General features: G+C 38.7%; 1 protein-coding gene across 1 annotated transcript in view; it reads left to right on the top strand.

Moving 5' to 3' along the window:
- LOC110935882 (probable leucine-rich repeat receptor-like serine/threonine-protein kinase At3g14840) overlaps positions 1-19,968 on the top strand; it is a 55,981-nt gene that overhangs the window by 18,429 nt on the left and 17,584 nt on the right. Inside the window, exons 3-10 of the mRNA XM_022178229.2 lie at positions 11,120-11,191; positions 11,278-11,349; positions 11,425-11,496; positions 11,596-11,667; positions 11,761-11,832; positions 11,924-11,995; positions 12,073-12,144; positions 12,226-12,294. Of these exons, the coding sequence (XP_022033921.1) occupies positions 11,120-11,191; positions 11,278-11,349; positions 11,425-11,496; positions 11,596-11,667; positions 11,761-11,832; positions 11,924-11,995; positions 12,073-12,144; positions 12,226-12,294 (573 nt within the window). The remainder of the gene's footprint in view (positions 1-11,119; positions 11,192-11,277; positions 11,350-11,424; positions 11,497-11,595; positions 11,668-11,760; positions 11,833-11,923; positions 11,996-12,072; positions 12,145-12,225; positions 12,295-19,968) is intronic.

The following is a 19,968-nucleotide window of genomic DNA, read 5'->3' as shown; positions in this document are numbered from 1 at the left end:
TAACACCTTTAAACGAGCTGGAAGTCCAATCAATGCGACCTGGGGTTTCAATTCACATGATCTGGATATTTTACCACTTCACACGACCTGGACTTTGATTTTCAATCGATCTGACCAAGTTCAAACGAGCTGGATGTATTCCAAACGATCTGGACTTAATACTCCACTCCACACGAACTGGACTTAATACTCCACTCCACACGAACTGGACTTAATACTCCACTCCACACGAACACGAACTGGACTTAATACTCCACTCCACATGAACTGGACTTAATACTCCACTCCACATGAACTGGACTTAATACTTCACTCCACATGAACTGAATGATCATAATCCAGTTCATGCGAACTGAATAATCAGACTCCACTTCATGCGAACTGAATAATCAGAATCCACTTCATGCGAACTGAATAATCAGACTCCACTTCATCCGAACTGAATGATCAGAATCCACTTCATGCGAACTGGAAATGATGTCATACTATCGACTCGGTTTTTGACACAATTGATTAGGTTTTAGGTCGAATTAAGTGCTGATTCTTTCTAGGGTTTGTTAAAACACAGTTTCGCACGTTATATTTCAAAATCAAGCCATTTTAACTATGACACCTTGTTTAATTTTGAAAAGAAGGTGTAGAAATCAGAATTTGCAGCTGAAATTGTAAGAACTCTTCCTCCTGAGCTCTGATACCACTTGTAGGATCGTTGCACGACCAAAGGAGTCGTTCAGAAGAGATCTCGTCCAATACGAGAGGCGGAATCAAACGTATCGGAGTTATTTCAGTTGTATACACACTAGAATCACTTAACTATCTCTTGTATTGATTTGATAACGATTACAGACCGGGAGATATTTCGGCAGAGCTTCGCTACCGGAATGACAAAGTTACCAATGAAAGACTCAAGACCACTATATATAGGCCAGCCACTTCACATGAAGTGGACATGTTCCAGTCCAGATGAAGTGGACATGTTCCAGTCCACATGAAGTGACCTTGTCCAGTTCATGTGAACTGGCCACTTCGTGTGAACTGACTTGTTTTGGCCAGTTTCCAGTTTTTCTCATTCTACGTGTCGTGATCTAACAAATCTAAAACAAGACTCGATACAAGACGAAGTCGACATACGTATGTACCAACAAAAAGAATGGGGGACCAAAGTTGTAAATAATAAAGTGTTGTGTTAAATTACAAAAGATGAAAAAGTTTGAGTTAAAAGTAAAAATTTCAAATGGGTTAAAATGTAAAAGAAAAAACTTTAAAGTTGAAATTGAAATATCGATTTTTTTAAAAAAAAAGCCCATAAGCATAGGGTACAAATCATGATGCACAAAAAACTTACTAATTTACATATGGAATAATATTCATAAAGAAAATATGAACACAGAAAATAAAAAGTTGAAAATAAGAAGTAGTTTAGAACAATAAGCTAAATAAATTTCAGTCAGTTTGTTATTTATTTTTAGGTATATCTTCGGTTACAGAAATATAAGCAGAAAAGTTTTCAAACGGTTTCAATAATTTTGGGATCATAAAATTATAAAATTATGACAGGTAGTGCAATTAGTTACTTATTTATAATTTATTAGACATAGGTTTGTTTCAAAATATGAGTAAAAGTTTATATCAAAATATGAGTAAAAGTTTATTTTATTCAAATCATAATATAACTATTTACGACTAATATGTTTCGATGCTTGTTACGAACCTGCGCGCGTTACGGACGATTTAGACTAAAAATAATAATATTATATATTTGGAACTCATTAAGGACTCGACGCGTTTTACGGACCTACCTGTGTTACGCATGACTTCGACTGAATAATAAAAATTTTATATATTTACGACTAGTAACGTTTCGACGCTCGTTACGGATCTACCTGTGTTACGGATGACTTCGACTGAATAATAAAAATATTATATATTTACGTCCAGTTACGTTTCGACGCTCGTTATGGACGACTTGAACGATAAAATGAAAATATTATAGAATTATGGTTCGTTACGGATTCGACGCGCGTTACGGACCTATGCTCATTACAGAAGACATCGACTAAATAATAAAAATATTATATATTTACGACTAGTTACGTTTCGACGCTCGTTACGGATCTTCGCGCGTTACGGACCACTTTGACTAAATAATAAAAATATTATTTATTTACGACTAGTTACGAAATTGACGCGCGTTACGGACCGACGCTCGTTACGGATGACTTCGACCAAATAATAAAAATATTATATATTTACGACAAGTTACTTTTCGACGCTCGTTACGAACCTACGTGCGTTACGGACGACTTCGACTAAAAAATAAAAATATTATATAATTACGGCTAGTTAAGGATTCGACGCGTTTTACGGACCTATGCTCGTTACGGACGACATCACTAAATAATAAAAATATTATATATTTACGACTGTTTACGTTTCGAGACTCGTTATGGACCTACCCTCGTTACGGACGACTCGAACGATAAAATGAAAATATTATATAATTACGGCTCGTTAAGGATTCGACGCGCCTTACGGACCTACGCTCGTTACGGACGACATCTGTTAAATAATAAAAATATTATATAGTTACGACTATTTACATTTCGACGCTCGTTACGGAATCGACGTTAGTTACGGGCCTACGCTCGTTACGGTCGACTCGGACGACATAAACCCACAGACCACAAACGATAAACCCTAACCCACGGTTCGTATTCGCTTGGTACACCGTATAAATACAAAAGTAAGTAAAAAGGTCTACTATACCCCTGGATCATGCCTCGTATAGACCCTTTCCACGGGTATAATGGTAATTTTCCATAAAGTCAAAGATGCTTTGACCCTAGAGAAGTATCATTATACCCCTGGAAAGTCTCTACGAGGCTTGATCTAGGGGTATAAAAGTAATTTCGTAATTCCAAATTTTAAAAGCTTAGTCTTGGGGGGAATTTGTCCGCTATTTGTATACGCATTGTACAGGTCCCTACGATGCGTATATGAAGTGCCAATTTACCTATTTGTCGTCGTTTGAGGCTATACGCAGTCTGAGTCAACGGTAATTTGGTCTTTCTAGAATTTCTATACGCTCCGTAGGGTGCAATACGCAGCGTATATAAAGTGTCAGTTTTGTTTTTGGTATTTTTTTTATTTAATTATAAAAAATAATATAATTTATATCTATATAACTATATAAATCAAAGAGTAAAATGCACGGATAGTCCCTGTGGTTTGGTGAAATTTCACCTTTAGTCCCCAACTTTTCAAAATTACATTTTTAGTCCCTGTGGTTTGACAAGTTGTTACTCGGATAGTCCCCAAAGCGGATGGAGGTTAGTTTTTCTTGTAAAGTGGGTGTGAAATGACAAGGACTATCCGAGTAACAACTTGTCAAACCACAAGGACTATCCGAGTACAACTTGTCAAACCACAGGGACTAACCGAGTAACCTTCATCCGCTTTAGGGACTATCCGAGTAACAACTTGTCAAACCATAGGGACTAAGAGTGTAATTTTGAAAAACTAGGGACTAAAGGTGAAATTTAACCAACCCACAGGGACTATTCATGCATTTTACTCTAAATCAAATCTAATGTACTGAAATGTAATTTTACATCACGTACAAACTTTATAACAACATGTACAAGAAAATAAAGCATGTTTAGAGGGGTTGAAATGGTATAATCACCAAAGTTTTAAGACACTAGAGGGGCAATGTTGGTATTGCAACTTTGGTGATGCTCTAAATTCATTATACACAGACCGATCATTCCCTTCCCCTCATGACATACAGAGACAGATCCTGTATCTTTCTCTTCCAAACCTCCTGCTCCCAGTCGCAGTGTATCGCCTGAGGTATGCAAACATCGCAATGTATTCAACCAGTGTGTTCAACATTTTCGGTCAAGGCTAGGGTTCGGGCGATTGTTAGGGATTTTACGCGGATGAATACTCACACCCGACTGGTCTCCGACGAACTTAATCGTGGAATTGAAGAAGAATGACATCCACGAGGTTGTTATTGTAGCCTCTTTTGACCCCTTGATAAATAAATTATAAATGTGTTCATATTGTTAACATTAATAATTTTAAAACTAATACAAATATTATAAATTGTACAAATTCTACAATTAACACAAATATTAACAAAAATACAAGTTTCCATTTAATATTCGATAACATTTATACTCAGGTCTTTGTCTGAGTCTAATTCAGGGTTCATTATCTTGGTGTAGAATTGTAACCGCGACCTATACATTTTTCCCACTGTTCCGCAGCTATTCTTCGGTGTAACGATGATAGTTGGTTCACTGAAGGCATGGGGTAGTCTCCTTCCAACTTAACATGTATGAAGTGTCCCCTGTTAACATATACGAGTGTTATCGCTTGAGGTTGTGGCTCGTCAGGGGCATCCAATAACGGGAAGAAAGTACAACTCCCTTTGATGCTTAACACGTGGATGACAATATTATACCTTTGCGCTAGGAGAAACCCTGCGTGGGGCATTTCCATCCAGTGACTTTTGGGGCAAGGTTTCACTGAATGCCAATGGATACTCCTATGTATCCGGTTAAATTCTCCTTCGCCCCATGTTTCGAATATAGGCCACCATAGCGATACGTTATGATCAATCTCTAGTACAAAATCATTTCGAACACGGGGCCATATGTGTTCCCCAAAACCTAACCCGACAGCCGCAGGCCGAAACCCACAATAACCGTTTGGCATCACATCTTGTATACACAATATGTAACGGTGTAACTCCAATGGAGTCCATCGCTTAAACCTCTTAATAGTTAACAAGTTCGCGTCTCCCTTTATTAATGAAAACCCATGATCATCCCGCGTCTCCTTCTTTTTAGAACTCGTTGGACGCATTCGTTGCATTTTTGGTTTTTCAAACTTTACAACCGAACCAGTTCCACGAGAGCCATGTAACGGTACATATGAGTTGTGTCGGGGTAAATCATACCTATGTTGTGGGGAACCTGCATATACGATGCTCGCCTCACCATAGAAGCTGTTTCTCGCAGCTTTGTCTACCCTCGCAGCTTCTTTCAACCTTTGTTGCACTTTCTTTGATGTAGGCCGACCGCGAGTATCTTGCTGGACAATCGGTGGTTTCTTAGTTGATTTTGTTCGGGTCAAGACCGCTTTTATCTTTGAAATCAAACTTTTTTTCTGAGCGGGGGATTGCGACTCTAATTGTTGCCAGAAATATTGAGCTCTTCTACAACATCGACCTCCTCATCTATCGATTTGCACGGTAGTAAGTCAAGCTTATGCCAGAATACATCTACATCTTCGAGTTACATCTTACGCTCTGCACAGTAAATCAATACAGCGTGTAACCTGCTAAAATCGTATTGAATAACAAAAGCTTTGTATCCTTTCAAGCACCCACACGAAGTCATCCTTTCATTCTTTGCAAATAACGGCATGTGTTATACAGAAATACTTGTTGGTTGATGTCAAACCCACAATCTGGACAATTAGCATGTTGTAGATGTTTTTTTGTACGTCGCGTCGATCAACAGCACGTGCTTGAATGCAAGCCACACAGTAATCAAATGGGGATGAACAAAGAAAATCTTTGTTACGACTTCTATTTTGGGTTCCTGTCAGATGTTGTAAATGAATTAGTTTTCATGGATCATGTTTTCCAGTGCCTGCATGGGAGACTTTCTGTCCATCTGTGATGCTCTAATTTTCTGGACCACGTTTTACACGTCTTTCTAAAGATGGAGGCTGTCGGGGAACTGCTTTCTTAGTGTTTGAAATATGTTACGCGGCTCCATGTTTTGAGCTGTCAGCTTCTCCACCAGCTTATATTCGACTTCAGTAAATCTTCGCACAAACGTGCGGCCCAACAGATTCTGCGCCGGTTCGTGGTTATGTTTCGAGTTGTCCACTACTAACTCTCACGTGTCATTCTTCATCCGCACAGCAAGTAATGAAAATGGCCAATCGATTTTTTTGCTACCAGCTATCCTAACTATTGCTTTATCCTAACTATTGCTTTACTACGGTGCTCACCACCACGGTCGCACACAAGCCATACCATCCCCGTACTACGACAAATATTCTTCGATCGACGAGTCATAATAACATAACCATTCTCCTTTCCAGTTGCTTGTACCTAATTCTTCAGATCAGTTAGAGACATGAAACGCTAAAAAACAATTATGTTATTTAACAATAATAATAAAAGAATTCTAATAACAATACAAATATTAACAATAATAATAATTATAATATAATTTTAACAATAATAAGTTCTAACAATAATACAAATATTAACAATAATAATAATAATTATAATTTTAACAATAATGATAATATTAATATTATTAATAATATTTTATCAGTCATACATATTTTAACAATTATACAAATATAATATAAAAAATTAATAATTATAATTTAAGCAATAATAATAATAATAATAATAATAATAATAATAATAATTTTAACAACAATAATAACATTTTAACAATTATAGAAATATCGTATTAACAAAAGTATTAATAATATTTTAACAATAATACAAATTATAATATTAACAACAAAAATAATAATACAAATATTAATGCGATACCTGATTAATTTGAAACGGATGGCCCAGGTTAGAGGGTTGATAATCATCAAACAGTGGTGCGTTCGGAGGATCATCGCCGTATCCTCCGTATCTATCCGAATTATTTGGTTGCACGTAAGAAAAACTTCACACCCGTATCCATAATTCGAATATGATTGTTGTGTCGGGTAATATGGTTCATCAATAGGGGCATTCTCAACATCATATCCTACGTATCCATCTAGATTAGGTTGTTGCACGTACGAAGATTCACAGTCGTATCCGTAATTAGGATACATTTGATGCGCCAGGTAATATGGTTCATCAACAGGTGGAGTCGGAGCCTCGTTCAAGTCTGACAACTGTATGTATTGATCAACAGGGACGCCAGACACAACCTCCTCCTCGTTAGAATCATTCACTCCCCACGAGTCGTTAGAATAATGCTTAAAGAAATAATTGTCGTCCTAAAATGATGCCATTTTAGCTCCATAATCGTGCAGAAATTATAACCGATGAAATGAAGAATGCATATTTTTTGAATTCGTAGGCGGATGGATGTCTAAATACTAATTTGAAATCACAACTATCAGCCTCGTATAGCTCTATACTCGGCGTATACCTTTATTCATGCGCGTAGACAACATTTTATCAATGTCAAATCTGCGTATAGCTCTATACGCAGCGTATAGGTTCCTCGTATACTGGCTTCGTATAGCTTTATACGCAGCGTATGTCAGACATATTTAAAAATGTACAATGTTGACTAACTCTTCGTGTACCTACCCTTTACATACGCTGCGTATAGTTCTATACGCAACGTATAGGTTCTGATGGCTCTATACGCAGCGTACATATGCATCATTTGACAGTGTACAAGGTTGATTGAGCGGTCATGTACGTACGCTGCGTATAGGTGTAGCCCTATACGTTGCGTATAGGTCTATACACAGCGTAGGTACAGGTAGGATTTGGTGTGAAATAGCCAACTTGGTGTGCCACCTTTTATATATATTTTGTTATTAAACTCTTTTAATGAAAGATTTATGTAGACTGTAAGAAACTAGCACCTTTAGCGACGACATCTGTCGCCGCTATTGCCCAGTTTTGTCGCCGCTATTACCTTTTACCGGCGACATGTCGTTGCTAAAGGGTCGTTGGTATTGATGGGTCTCTATTGCCCTGGTTGTTGCCGGTAAAGGCCCATGTTGCCGCTATTGACCTTTGACTTTTAGAGACGACGTGTGGTCACTAAAGGGTCGTCGGTATTAACTATGGTCGGTAAAGGTGTAGCCGCTAAAAGTTAAATTTTTTTAGACAGCATCTGAATACAACTGCACCCAGCCAGTTTCCGGCCGGAAAACACAATCTGCCAAATTCAAACAACGCAAACATACGCCATAAACATATACTAAAAGTAATATAATTACAAACAACTTTTAAGTCCTACATTATCATCCTACAACGTTTAAATTCTAAATTATATTCCTACGCTAAAAATAATAACTTACTCATCGGAATCATCATCATCATCTTCTCTATCGAATAAGTCATCAGAATCGTAGTCGTTTGCCTTTCCTTTTCCTTTTGAACCAAGATAGTTGTTAAGTTGGTTCAAAAAGGTCAGGGTTTGGAACAAGCTGTTAACAAATTCCTCGATAATAGATGAAGATTCTAAAATATGCAAGCGAATTTAATAAAAAACCGAAGAAACTGGGTTACTATTAGATGAAGATTCTCAATGCGATATATAAACTTATGTAACTACACGTTATTAGTAAACGGTAGCAATTTCGCAGCCATTTAACGGCGCGTTTACAGCCGTTTAAAGGCACATTTACGGCTGCAAACGCGTCGTTACATGGCTGCGAAATCACTAAGGCACATGTACGGTAACGCCGCATTTTCATGTGCTTAAATATTTGATAAAATATTATGCATATAACTTATTTTCCGGTAAGTGGTTCATGATGGCTTCCCTGCGCGGTGGTGAAACGTTATCCCATCCCATTTTATTGAATGGGATGATCCGCCACATATATAAGCCGACCTCGCTTGAAAACATATCTCTTGTTGTACCAAGGGGGTATACGTGACCTGTCTGTCAAATGTAAGGGATACCCCCCCCCCCCCCCCCGTTTTTACCATACGCCGTAGTTTTTCATTTTTGGCTTTCCCCCTAACCTTCTTCGGGGGAACTGCTGCAGTTAAAACAAAAATAATTAGTAACAACATTTATAGTATATCAAATATAAGGACTAAAAAATAATTTAGTAAAAGACTTACCATCCGTCTCATGCGTGCCTCTAAAAAACCACCAGGAGGCGATGGATCACCAGCGCCTTCACCCCCATGTCCCCATAGGGCCACATCCGCCATCAGATACGCAAATATAAGCAATATTGAAAACATTATCCCTAAAAAGTTACAAATGTTACAACATGTGTATCTAAACATTTATAAACATGTATACTAACATACACACTTTTCACCAATTACAAACATTTACATGCACAATTGTTCATCATTTACATACACCTACATACATACATTCACAGACTTACATACACACATACATGCTTACATACACCTACATACACAAATACATAGATTTTCATATACACATTTTCACCAAATACACCTACATTATACATTTGACATTTGACATACTAACATACACCTACATAGATATATACATACATTCATATACTTACATACACATATACATGCTTACATACACCTACATACACAAATACATAGATTTCCATATACACGTTTTCACCAAATACACCTACATTATACATTTGACATACAAACATACATTCTTACATACACATTTACATACCTAAACCAAAAATTATACAGTTTCTAAACTTTGAAAAAAAATACATATAAAACTAACCGTATTTTCAAGTTTCAAAGAGATGTAGACCGCGGAGACGAGGTGGTGACCGGAGAAGTGATGGTGGTGATCGGAGAAGTGATGGTGATGATCCGATTTCTCTACCATAAACATAAAAATACACAAAAATTAAAGCCTATAAGATGTATATAACAAAATAAAGAAGAAATTTAGCAAAAACAAAGTTTAACTAACATATTTGGGCAAAATTCGCGGGTAGAGGGAAGTTTTTTTTGGGGGAAAAGTGAAAGAGGGAGAAAATGGCGCTGTATAGGGGACTGATACGTTTTAACCATTAGGGGCGACGTCGTGTCGCCGGTATTGCTCTACGTTGCCGCTAAAGGGTTTAATGAGGGTTGACCAGAGATAAGGTTTGTGTGGCTAGAGATTAAAGTTCTGACACCTACTTTTAGCGGAGACAAATGTCGCCGTTAATGACCATGATCTTGTCGCCGCTAATACCTTTTAAATCCCCAACCGTTAGATTAGGATTTTAATCAACGACTTGGGTTTGGTTTCAGACTCCGGGACACAGATCGACCAATAGCGGCGACATTTGACGTGTCGCCGCTAATGATATATACTTCTTGTAGTGAGTTATTTTAGTTATTAAACATTTTAAGTTTAGAAGAATTTTATTGCATTAAAAAAATATAAAAAAGCGAGAGACCGATGAGAGAATGGGTATAAGATATAGGGTGAGACCAAGCGGTGTGGGGATCGGCTCCCCCCCCCCCCCCCGCCGCCGTCTTGGCTCGTCCCTGGCGCCGCACACCGCCCCCCATGCTTCGTTGCGTCCCCAGCGTCGCCCAAGAGACATTGGCAACGAACATGGAATTGGTAAAAGTGGGCCACCCTCAAACGGTAACATGCCATTTAAAAAAAAGTTCACCTTCCACCCACTATATAATTAACCTTTTCACCTCAATTTTTTACACAAAACCTCTACTTTCTTTCCACTTTTATAAAAAAAATCTCTCCCAACCTTAAAAAAAATATGGATCCCTACAACCCAAAAATATCAACTCAAATTCACTCCCGTTTTCGTCACCCGGCTACACACCCGTCATGGAAAATAATGACCACCGACCTTAGCGAATATCCCGAGGAAGACCGTAACATCTTACAAATGGTGAAGGAAAAAAATAGAAAAAAATGGAGTGAGGGAGTATAGTTTTTTTTTTAAATGTAAATTTAAGTTTTTTTTTTTAAGTGTGTTGTTTTTTTTAGTTTTTATTTAAATGTAACTCTAGGTTTTTATTTAAATGTAAGTTTTTTTGTTTTTATTTACTTTGTTTTAATTATTAATTAATTAAATCCAAAAGGAGATGACTATCCTCTACCGCCTTGGGTAGGTTCCCAAGGGGATGGTCCTCCATCCTTGGTGAGGTGGCGCCTACGTGGCGGATGGTTCCTTTAGAAACTAACAAAACCATACTCTATAGTCTGAGAGATGATTGTTTTAAAAAAAAACCCATTTTGGTTTTTTTTTCCAGAACCGGGTTTTTTTTTACATATCTAGATGTAGGGTGAGATAAATTGGATGGTGATGTGACAATCCCAATTTAAACACAACGGGCTCCTCCAATTAACAAAAATTAGGGTTTCTGATATTGAGTTTTGGTTGGTACGAGATCATGCAGAAGCTTGAAAGGACAAAGCCTACCAGGCACTCTCCCACCGGAACTCGTCAATCTTCCATACCTCCTGAATCTGTACGATCTCTATTTCTTCGTTGACTTAACTTCCACTGTCTGTTTAATTGTATATGAGAGTTGAATTGCGTATTTCATTGTTACAGAGATTTAACTCGCAACTATCTCAGTGGCACCATCCCTCCACAATGGGGTTCCATGCAGCGAATTCTAAACATGTAATCTTTAACTTACCATATCGATTTAATATATTATAAAGTGTTATGTTTGACATCAAAATAACTTATTTGCAGTTCTCTAATTGCGAACCGGTTGACCGGACCAATCCCAAAGGAACTAGGAAACATCAGCACTCTGATATCTTTGTGAGTTTCTATTAATCTGTTATCTCTATAAGTTTACTATAGCTGTGTCATTGCAATTGCTTATTTGCTGTTTGTGACTACAATTATATTGTTAATTAGATCTGTAGAGGATAATAGGATGTCTGGAACAGTTCCTGATGAACTTGGGAAGCTTACAAGCATTGAGAGACTGTAAGATTTAGTGAAACTTGTTGATATTGTTGTGGATGCTTTCTGCGTCCCGTAATCTGTAATTATATGCAATTGTTTCATTTTATATTGTAGATTTCTGAACTCCAATTTCTTTACTGGGGAATTGCCTGCATTGTTTGCTAATTTGATCAATATGAAGGATTTGTGAGTTCTACTATCTTGTTGGATTTAATTATTCTTTGATTGTTCTATGCCCAAATGCAGTTGACTATGTTTATTCTTGTTTCTTACGCAGTCGGATTGGTGGTAACAACTTCTCTGGGAAGATCCCGGAGTTCATTGGAGAATGGACTCATCTCACGAGCTTGTGAGATATTTTCCTACTCTTTCTTTTCCATTTATTGGCTATAATAGTTTTACTTATATAAAGTTTCTGAATAACAGAAGAATTATGGCCAGTGGATTGGAAGGGCCAATACCTCCTAGCATTACTCTCCTGACAAATTTAACAGACTTGTTAGTAATTCCTCATATCTGTTATATTATGTGCTTGCCATTTTGATCAAGTATTTGTGTTGACTTAGTCAAGAGATGCAGGAGAATCAGCGACTTGAGAGGACCCGACGCGCTTTGTCCACCCTTTAAAACTACACCTTTTAAGAATGTGTGAGTGAACTGCTTCTTTCAATATAGTATTATCTGTTTGTTGAAATATTAGATTGTTATATTAGTCATTGTATATTAAAACAAAATATGTTTAATTTACACAATTTTGGCATTTAAATAGAGCACATTATGTAAGTGCATGAAATCCACCATAAGTTTTAAAGCTATCTAAGGGCAATCAACGTATATGGAAACAATGTCAAATCCTTAATTTTGTAGTCATGATCTTGGGTCATAAGTGTCAGAAATGAGAATAATAGATAGTGTAGGGGCTAGTATGTAAAGTGGTGTCCTATATAATCCCATTCTTGTAACCCTAACTCTTTGATGAACTTCAATACAATTCAATACAATTCCAAACCCAAATCGGCTCATTCTCTATACCAAACAACATGGTATCAGAGCAGGTTTTCGATTCGTAAAACCGATTCGCTTATCGATCTTCACTTGGAAATCAAAATCATTTTCTACTGTCATGTTCAATTGCAAAACGGCAAAGTCAAACCAAAATCACTTTTCCGTTCGATTGTCGTCTTCAACCGCAAATCAGTTTAAGTGGTACACCACTTCCGGCGGAACCAACAAAATCAATTCCAATCAGTTGTCCAACCATTTGATCCTATTTCTTCAACCAGCGAAATCAATTCCAATCAGTTGATCCTATTTCTTCAACCAGCGAAAAATTGGTCCAATCAAAAAAAATATATTTTTTTTCCAAGCAATTGCTAGATCTTTATTGAAATTGTTCCCTTTAAACGTTGGTCCAATCATTTGCAACCAGCCGAACATTGTTCCAATCAAAAAAATATTGTTTCCAATCAAAAAAATATTGTTGGTTTCTCCGCTAATGGTCGCCAGTTTCGGCATATCTTGAAAGTTTCCATTTTTCAAGAGAATTGTTGTTTATTCAAAGATTCCCTTTTCATAAATATCTTCATAAATTCGCTGGCCTTTTTTTGATAACTACACCATTCGCTGGCATATCTTGAAAGTTTCCATTTGTTTCAAGATAGTGGAAGTTTCCTTTTTTCAATATTAAAGTTTCTATTTATATTGAAAGTTTCCTTTTGATAATTACGCGGTCGGTAGCGGAATTGCGGGTTGCGGGCGAATTTAAATCTTGAACGCGAGTTCAAGTTGCTTGGCGTATTTGATAAATACGCCGGTAAGATAACGTCTTTTCGGGCGTCGAAATTCTGGCGGATTTAAGTGGTCCAGCATATTTGTTCCAGGCGTAATTGATAAATCTTGAACGCGAGTTCAAGTGTCCAGCGTATTTATTAAATACGCTGGTCTACTGTCTTATCCTTAGCGACAACTTATTTCCCAAAAAAAAAAAATGAAAATCAATCAAGGAAAAAACAATTCTTGGATTTTCGATTCTGGTGCCACTGACACCATGACGTTTGAACCATTAGACATACGGTCAATGACCCAACCTCAAAAATCTCAAATACATACAGCAAACAACGGCACGATGCAAGTGAAAGGAGGAGGTGTAATTGAAATTTCACCAACTATGAAATTGTCAAATTGCCTCTATGTTCCGTCCCTATCACACAAATTACTGTCAATCAGTCATATTACCAAAGAGTTAAATTGCACGGTACTAATGCACCCCACTTTCTGTCTCCTACAGGATATCAGGACGGGTGCGATTATTGGACGTGGTACTGAGCGCCAAGGATTGTACTATGTGGATGAAGTGACTCACCAGGGTACTGTGATGTTGGCTCATGGAACTGATAACCGGGAAGCCTGGCTATGGCATCGACGTTTGGGACATCCATCCCATGGTTATTCGCACCTTTTGTTTCCAAAACTCTTCCCTTCAAATGGGAAAATAGATTGTGAAACCTGTTTTCGCGCCAAAAGCCATCGACACCCGTTCAAACCTAGCAATACGAAAGTTGCTTCACCTTTCTCGTTAATCCATTCTGATGTGTGGGGTCCTGCTCCTGTGATGGGGGGGCAGGGTCTTCGGTACTTTATATTATTCGTGGATGATTGCACTCGCATGACATGGGTATATTTTTTAAAAAATAAAGCCGAAGTTTACGAAAAATTTGTCATGTTTTATGCTATGATCCAAACTCAATTTCAAACTCAAATCCAAATCCTTCGATCCGACAATGGGGGGGAATTTGTCAATACATCTATGAAACAATTCTTTACAACCAAAGGATTAATTCATCAAACCTCTTGTGCCCATACCCCAGAACAAAATGGTGTTTCCGAACGGAAAAACCGTATTATTCTTGAAATGACTCGAGCCCTGTTGATAGAATCTCAAGTCCCTAAATCTTTCTGGCCGGAGGCAGTTGCAACCTCAGTATATCTGCTGAACCGGCTTCCCACAAAAGCTCTTAAATTCAAGACTCCCCTAGATTGTCTGTCTAAATCTGCCAATATTCCCCATCCTCTTACTCTTGAACCTCGAATCTTTGGGTGTACCGCTTTTGTCCATATACCCAAAACCAACCGGAACAAACTTGGCCCATGTGCTGAGAAATGTGTATTTGTCGGCTATGGGATCGATCAAATCGGTTACCGATGTTATAATCCAACAACTCGTCAAATGTTCACCACAATGAATGTTGATTTTCTTGAAACAAAATACTTTTATAACACCCAACTCAGTGGTCAGGGGGAGAATGACAGTATAGACACTCTGAGCTGGTTAACCCAAATTCCCCCATCTGAAGAAGTCACAACAGAAAACTATCACAGTACAGCGAGTCCTTCAAACACAGACACACAATCCACGGAGCACAGTACCACTGAAGAAAGTCCATCCAACGTGATGCCTGAGGTAAGTGTTGGTGCACTTGTGTCTGTACTTTGTCTGTATTCGGTCTGTATGTAAACGATGTCCTTGGTAGTCTGTAAGTTGACCAAGTCAACTATCCTCCTAGTTTGACTTGGACAACAGTTGAAAGATGTTCTGATCGAAGGATAGCCTCGAAGGATACACCTGATCCTTCTAGGTGATCGAAAGATATGGTTCGACCATGGTTCGACCATTAGACCTCGAAGGATGATCCTTCGAGGTCCATGCTGATCTTTCGTGTGAACTATGATCGATAGATGATCCTTCGGACCATCTATCAGATCCTTCGATCCAGACTTCATGAGCTGGGTATATATACCCATGCATGTGTTGAGTTTCGGAAGAGAGACAGACACAAGACAGAAAGAATACACACACACAGGCTGAGAGCATTCTGTCCAAACTCACACACACACTTAGAGAGTTTATAGAACATTTCTGTAAACATTGAGCTTGTAACCGAACCCTCATTGCATTAATACAAGTTGTGTTAATCGGTGAACTTGTGTGTTTGTTTCTCTACTTGCTACTAACTCGGTTTGCTTGCTAGCTTGGATTCCGCACTCGCTAGTAGGTTTGTATAACAAGGTTTAGGTTCGTAATCCTCCGCGAAACAGGGACCTACAAGTGGTATCAGAGCTAAGGCTCTTAACCTTGTTTAAAACCGGGTTTTTACAAGTTTTGGTGTGTTGAAACACTTGGTTTTGCACCTGTTTTTACTTGTTTTCTTGCATTTTCTTTGAGTAAAAACGTGTCTAAACTAACCGGGAGTGTTCAAAGTGGGGTTGGGTAACTTGAAAAATTGTTTTAAGTGATTTTGAATTTTCCGGCTATTTTCCGGTTCAAAATTCCGGTGACTGGTGTTGAAGATAAGGTTGTCATTTTTGGCAAATTTTTTTGGCAAACTTTCAAAGTTGGTGGTGATAGGACAGCCTGCACATACCATCTTGCCGAAAGTTGACCTACCAACCTGTCACCTTTTCACCAACCTTTCACATCAGATCAGTTTGTGTCAGAAGTCTCGAAGGATATCTTTCGATATCGAAAGATCATCTTTCGATCAGGAAAGAGTCGAAAGATTACTATCCTTCGATTCATCTTTCAAAGTTTGAATTATATCCTTCGAGAAAGGAATCTTTTCGAAAGACTAGTGTCCGAAAGATTAGGATCCTTCGTATTGGTGAATCTTTCGAGATCTGTTGTTCGAAAGATAAGGATTTAACACGAAAGATAAGGATCTTTCAAAAGGGAATCTTTCGTGTTCTTGAGTCTTTCGAGATCATTGTTCGAGAGTCAACAGTAATCTTTCGAGTACTGTTGATCCTTCGAACAAGGTTGTATCTCTCGATTGTGGTCTATTTATAGTTAACAAGTTTCTGTGATTTCAGATCTTTCGACCAGGATCTTTCGGTTGTGTTATCTTTCGGATCATTCTTACTTAGCATTTATTTTGCTTATCTATCATGAATCCGAGTTGGTGGGGAAGTCCGGCTCCAGACAGTGGAAAATACATGAATACCAGTCAATCTCCATCATGGGCCGAATCTCCGGTATCTACATCCTCACAAACAAATGCCACTCCAGCTGGTCAATGGGCGTTTGTTTCAAATCAAACTCCGAGTATTCAAAGTCTTCTATTAAGCGAAAGTGAAACCGGAAGTTTGAACAGGCCTCCAAAGTTGATGCATCTTAATGAATATCCGGGATGGGTTGATCGTTTCCATACATACATTCTTGGTCAAAATACAGAGTTATGGTTGCGGTTTACTACGGAATTCGATCAAACTATCGAGGTTGCTGCTTCTTCTACAGCTACATTTGCCGATCTTCCTGAGGATCAAAAGAAGACGTATGACTTAGAAAAGAAAGCATACGCTATTCTCACTCAAGCACTGAGCAAGGATATTTATCATCAGTTCGTCAGTTTCAAGACTACGAAGAAGCTGTGGGATGCATTGAAAACAAGAGGAGTAGGTAATGAAGCCACACGTCAACTACGACGAGATCTACTGAAGAAAGAATTCGATGGCTTCACATGTATGGATAAGGAGTCCTTGGGAGATATGACAAGCCGTTTCTATCACCTACTTACTGAGCTGACCAATTTTGAAGTCACAACGACTCCAACAGAGGTGGTAAAGAAGTTTGCCGATGCATTGCCTCCTCAATGGAATAACTTCCTGGAAATCTTGAAGTACAACGGAACGTTGAAAACTACAAATATCAACGATTTCGTGCAGCTTCTGGAGAACAAGGATCAGGAAGAAACGTTGAAGGCAAAGAGAGTTGCAGTGCCACAGAATCCAGAGATGTATTATGGCACCTCCACTACTTCATCTGCAAAAGCCGGTTCACATGCTCCACTTCAAACGGCGTTTGTCACAAGCACGGATATGTATGGCAATCCAGTGCAAGTTCCTGTAAAGCCGCCTCCAACCACAGATCTGTATGGAAATCCAATACAACCACCTCCTCCTCCTCCTGCTCAACAAACACAATATGCATGTTATGGAGGAACATCATCTGCTGCAGGTCAACAATCAAAGTCAAATCCAGTACAGCTTGACACTTCAAGTTTTTCTAAAATCAGTGTAGAAGTAGCTAAGGAACATATGGAGCTGCTTAACACTGTAGTGAGCGCGTACTGTGGGTTGATAGAGGGTCAGATTGGAAACATTAATCTGACACAAGAAGATTACAGGCAGATTGATAAGGAAGAGATGGACTTGATGGATATCAAGTGGGCCTTTGCGAGTGCTGTGAGAAGAGCAAAGGATTGGATGGAAAGTACTGGCAGAACCAGCTTGGAAAGTAAGCGAGACACCAAGTATGGGTTCGATAAGCAGGCTGTTAAGTGCTTCAACTGTGGTGAACGGGGCCACTTTAAAAGGGAATGTACAAAGCCAGCACAGCACGGGAATCAAAATCCCTTCAGAAACCGAGGCAACCAGCAGAATCAGAACAGAAACACTGAGCGGTCATTGGTGCCAGCAAATAACCAAACCAACCGAGCACTTGCAGTTCAGGTGGATGAAGGTTGTGACTAGTCAATCCAGTTGGGTGGTGATGCTCCTGATGAAACAGCATGTTTTGCTCAGATTGTGAAGGAGCTAGCTCACACCAGTGGTAGAGAATCTTCTGCCAGTGGTGGTGAATCGTCTGAAGATGAAGACTCTTCTGGTTATAGCAGGAGTGCTGATGAAGAATCATCCAATTCTGGTGATGATTATGTGGGTGAGACATCGAATGCAGCAATCGATGCAGATATTGATGAACTCTTGGAGGAAGCTGCAGCAGAAACTCAAAGAAGATCTATTCTGGTGGATCAAGCTGCTTATACTTCGTCTTCTCTCCATTCAGCCTTTATGGCTAACGTCGACGGTTCATCAAGTCAGGTATGTGTCGATGAACCCACTGCTGTTAATTGTGATGAATGTGCTAGGTTGCATGCTAGATGTGCTGAAATGGAGAAAAGTATGTCTGAGTTGCAAGGCAAACATGATGCTTTACAAGCTAGTTTGTTTGACTTGCAAGACAAACATACTACTGTGAATGAGAATTTGAGTGACTTGCAAAGTAAGCATGACGCTTTGCAAGAAAAATATGATGTGACCTTTCTCCACAATCAGAAATTGACTGTGGATCTCTCAAAATGCACAGAAGCCAACATGTTTCATGAAAACCATGAAAAAGAATTTAAGTCAATAATTGAAACATTAAAGAAAGATAAAACTGAATTGACAAAAATGGTTTCAAGAAAACAGACGGACATTAATTTGTATATCTCTCGTCTTGAAACAATGCAAAAAGAGATGGCTTGTGTGAAAACCGAAAGTGATGCGATCCAACTCAAGCTGGACAGTTATTTGAGTTCTAGCTATGTGTTAGATCACATCATTGACGTTCAGAAGGAAAAGAGAGATGTCACATGCATAGGCTACAAGAAGTGTCCACCACCAGTGAGACATAATTATGACGCCATGCCTGATGAAGAGGACAGGGTATTCTTTGAACCTTCTGTGCCTCTAGATGTTAAGGAGTTTGCTGCAGGACTCGGATACCAAAAGGAAGTATCCTCAGATTCAGATGTGTCAGCAGATACATTTGTGAGTGCTGAACAGAATCAAGATCCTCCAGTTGTGATTGAGGATGCTGATTCGTCTGATGATGAATCTGATGATACTGTTCCAGCAAAGTCTGATGCGGTAGTCAAAAATGAGGACATACCTCTTGAGAATCACATTCTATGTGATCCCCCTGTCAAACCCGCTAAGACTGTTGCAACTGAGTCCTCGTCTGAGAAGGAGTCGGAGAGTGTGAATTTGCTGTACACTCTAGTTGGTGATGATAAAATTTACTCAGACAAAGATTTTCCCATTAAGAATGTTAATCAATCCTTAATCTGCAAAGTCTTTGAGAATTCGACAAGTAAGTTCTTGGGAAAGGCAGGACCTAAAGTTACAGTCACACAGTGTCCTCCAATCCCAAAGGCTGAAGTTCGAAAGCAATTTGGCAACAAGAAATTGCCAACAGTGCCAACACAGCAAAATCACACCAAACCCAAAGGTAAAGCACCGGCTCCAGTGCAAAAGAAGCCGAATCAAAAGAAGAAGAAAACTGTTAACTTTGTGAAATCGACGGGAACAGACAAAATTGAAAAGTTTGAAAATCAATCTAACTTAGATTTTGTCAAGAAAGCTATTGTCGAGAAAAGAAATGAACCAAGTAGTTCAAAACCTAGTACCTCGGGTTCACAAAGTTCAACATCATCGGCTAGACGACCACATGATTCTTCGGGGTTTGTAGAACGAAGATCATGTTTTGAGTGTGGAACCATTGGGCAC

This window comes from Helianthus annuus, chromosome 11 (genome assembly GCF_002127325.2).
Source record: "Helianthus annuus cultivar XRQ/B chromosome 11, HanXRQr2.0-SUNRISE, whole genome shotgun sequence".
NCBI classification, from domain to species: Eukaryota; Viridiplantae; Streptophyta; class Magnoliopsida; order Asterales; family Asteraceae; genus Helianthus; species Helianthus annuus.
Note: the sequence above shows the minus strand (reverse complement) of the source record. Positions and strands in the feature narration are given on the sequence as shown.